The sequence below is a fragment of the Mastomys coucha genome, unplaced genomic scaffold (genome assembly GCF_008632895.1).
Source record: "Mastomys coucha isolate ucsf_1 unplaced genomic scaffold, UCSF_Mcou_1 pScaffold21, whole genome shotgun sequence".
Lineage (NCBI taxonomy): Eukaryota > Metazoa > Chordata > Mammalia > Rodentia > Muridae > Mastomys > Mastomys coucha.
This window is the reverse complement of record NW_022196904.1, coordinates 140,695,286-140,697,832: the sequence shown is the minus strand read 5'-3', so window position 1 is coordinate 140,697,832 and position 2,547 is coordinate 140,695,286. Positions and strand designations below refer to the sequence as shown.

Below are 2,547 nucleotides of genomic sequence, written 5' to 3'. Positions count from 1 at the left end.
GTTTTTTGGAGGGGAAACTGGGAATGGAGAAATTTACATGTAAATAAAGAAAATATCTAAAAAAAAGTTATACAGTAAATGAGATATTTAGATTATGATTCATAAAAGTGGTAAAATTATATTTAAGTAGCAATGAAATACACACTTGTACACTGTAACATACACTTATGCATGGGAGGAAGGAAGGAAGCAAGGAAAGAAGGAAAGGAAAAAGGTAGGAAGGGAGAAAGGAAGGAAGGAAGGAATATAGGAAGGGTAGTATATTAGAATTCAAAACATCTAGTTACCACCAGGAACATCAGATCCCACTGAAATTCCTGCTTCTAATTTAAAATCTACAGAATAAAGAACAAGAGCTTAACCATACATGGAAATGAACTGAACTATACGTTAGAAAGGAAAACATAATTGATCCATGTTCACTGGATGCTTTTCAAATGTTTTGTTGACAGAATTTGAAAATAATTTCTCTTCTAAAAATGGTGTCTACTGTTGTAGTGTTAATAGTAACAAGCTTTCTGAGCTGCTAATTGCTTAAGGGCTGGACTAGTAAATCTTACCTTGTATGAATATTTCTAGTCCCCACAGGTTCTGGGAGAGTCCATTTGTTCATCATTTGCTAAGTCTAAAAGCAAACTCAACACTATGAGCCTGAGTCTGTGCCTTCTCCTGATCATTCTGGCTGTTTGTTGCTATGAAGGTGAGTATTATTTATGATTAATTCAGCCACAGTTCCTGCTAAGTTTGACTCTTTGAAGAGTTGGTATATGTCTATGTGATAAGGTTGAGATCAGGAATAATCTGAATCCCAACCTCTTTTACTAGCCCTCCTCAAAAAAAGCCCAGATATATTCAACTAAGTTTTTCCAACTTAAGAAGCTTGATGTGGGGCTAGTATGAAGAAAGGTCAGAAAATATTTTTACTAAGCAGCTTCTGTTTGTTGTGTTACTTTTCACTTTATTGTATCTAAGAAGGTGACTTGAGACAGCACTCTGTACCTAGCATTCAATGTTCTCTGAATCTGTGAATAATACCTCTTTAAATCCTTCAACTAGACTCTGAGGATAAGGAGACCTGTGTAGTCTGATAAGTTTTCTGGGAGTCCTAGCAATAATGGTGATAGAAATGGTATGGTCATTACTAGTAAGATAACTGTTTTCTTATTTATTTTTTAAAATTGGGCAAAGCTTTAATGCACGAACTGTGGATTGCAGCACAAATCTGGCAAATCTATGTATATCAAACAAGAGTCAAGAGACTGAAAATTGGAGATAGATGAAGTGATACTGTGGAGATTAGTGAATGTTGTCAAATACAACAAAACAAAACAAAAACAGAGAGACTCAAACACCTTTATTTTCTTTTCTTCCCCTCTTCTCTTCACCTTCATCCTTCCCACATTTCCTCCTTTAGATTCTCTCTCATCCTTCTCCTTTCCCTTTCCTCTTCTATTTTTGTCCAGCCTTTTCTTCCTGTCACTTTTCTTCTTTCCCCCTCATCTCATATCTGCAACCTCACCTCTCCCCTACCTCCTCCACTTACTCCTCTTATCTTTTCACCTAAATTTTGTGTTCCTTCTTTATCTTCACTCTTTCATTAAATTTATTTTTCTGTTTTTCATATATTTTGAAGGTCTTAGAACTTCTGATGCCTTTATAACAAATTTCTCCAAAACAACTTGTCACTTAAGGATCATAATTTGTCATTTCAGTCACCTTTCCTTCATTTTTAGAAGTTATATGAATTGTGTTTAAATCCTAAGGAAGATAAAACAAGTCATTCTTTTAAAGTATTGTGGAAATGTTAACACATAATCATTTGTGGTCATCAAGATATGATACAAATGCTCAATGTTTCATTTCTTATAAAGGTAGAAACTTATTTTTATCTCTATATGTTCCTTAATGAACTCATCACTTCCTTTTGAAAAACAAATATTCTTTTTTATTTTTTAGATATTTTCTTTATTTACATGTAAATTTCTCCATTCCCAGTTTCCCCTCCAAAAAACAAAGAAACAAACAAAAACAAACCCCTATTGCCTCCCCCTTCCCCATGCCTGACACCCAGCCCTCTCTCACTTTCTGGCCCTGGCATTCCCCTACACTGGGGCACAGAACCTTCACAGGGCCGAGGTCCTCTCCTCCCATTGATTATCGAATTTGCAATCCTCTACTATACACACACTGCCTGAACAATCAGACCCCTCCATGTGCAGTCTTTGGTTGGTGGTTGAGACCCTGGGAGCTCTGAGGGTACTAGTTAGTTCATATTGTTGTTCTTCCTAAGGGGCTGCAAACCCTTCAGCTCCATTGGTCCTTTCTCCAGCTTATTCACTGGGGACCCTGTATTCAGTTCGATGGATGGCTGTGAGCCTCTACATCTGTGTTAGTCAGGTGCTGTCAGAACCTCTCAGGAGATAGCTATATTTAGGCTGGCTTGCCTTTCCTTCAGTCTCTCTGCTCCATAGTTGATCTATGCAACCCCTTCTGTGGGTATTTGGTTCCCCCTTTTAAGAAGGAATGAAATGTCCACCTTTTGGTCTT

General features: G+C 37.1%; 1 protein-coding gene across 1 annotated transcript in view; it reads left to right on the top strand.

Annotated features, from left to right (window-relative positions):
* LOC116101401 (prostatic steroid-binding protein C1-like) overlaps positions 1-2,547 on the top strand; it is a 38,696-nt gene that overhangs the window by 28,739 nt on the left and 7,410 nt on the right. Inside the window, exon 2 of the mRNA XM_031384978.1 lies at positions 580-700. Within this exon, the coding sequence (XP_031240838.1) occupies positions 580-700 (121 nt within the window). The remainder of the gene's footprint in view (positions 1-579; positions 701-2,547) is intronic.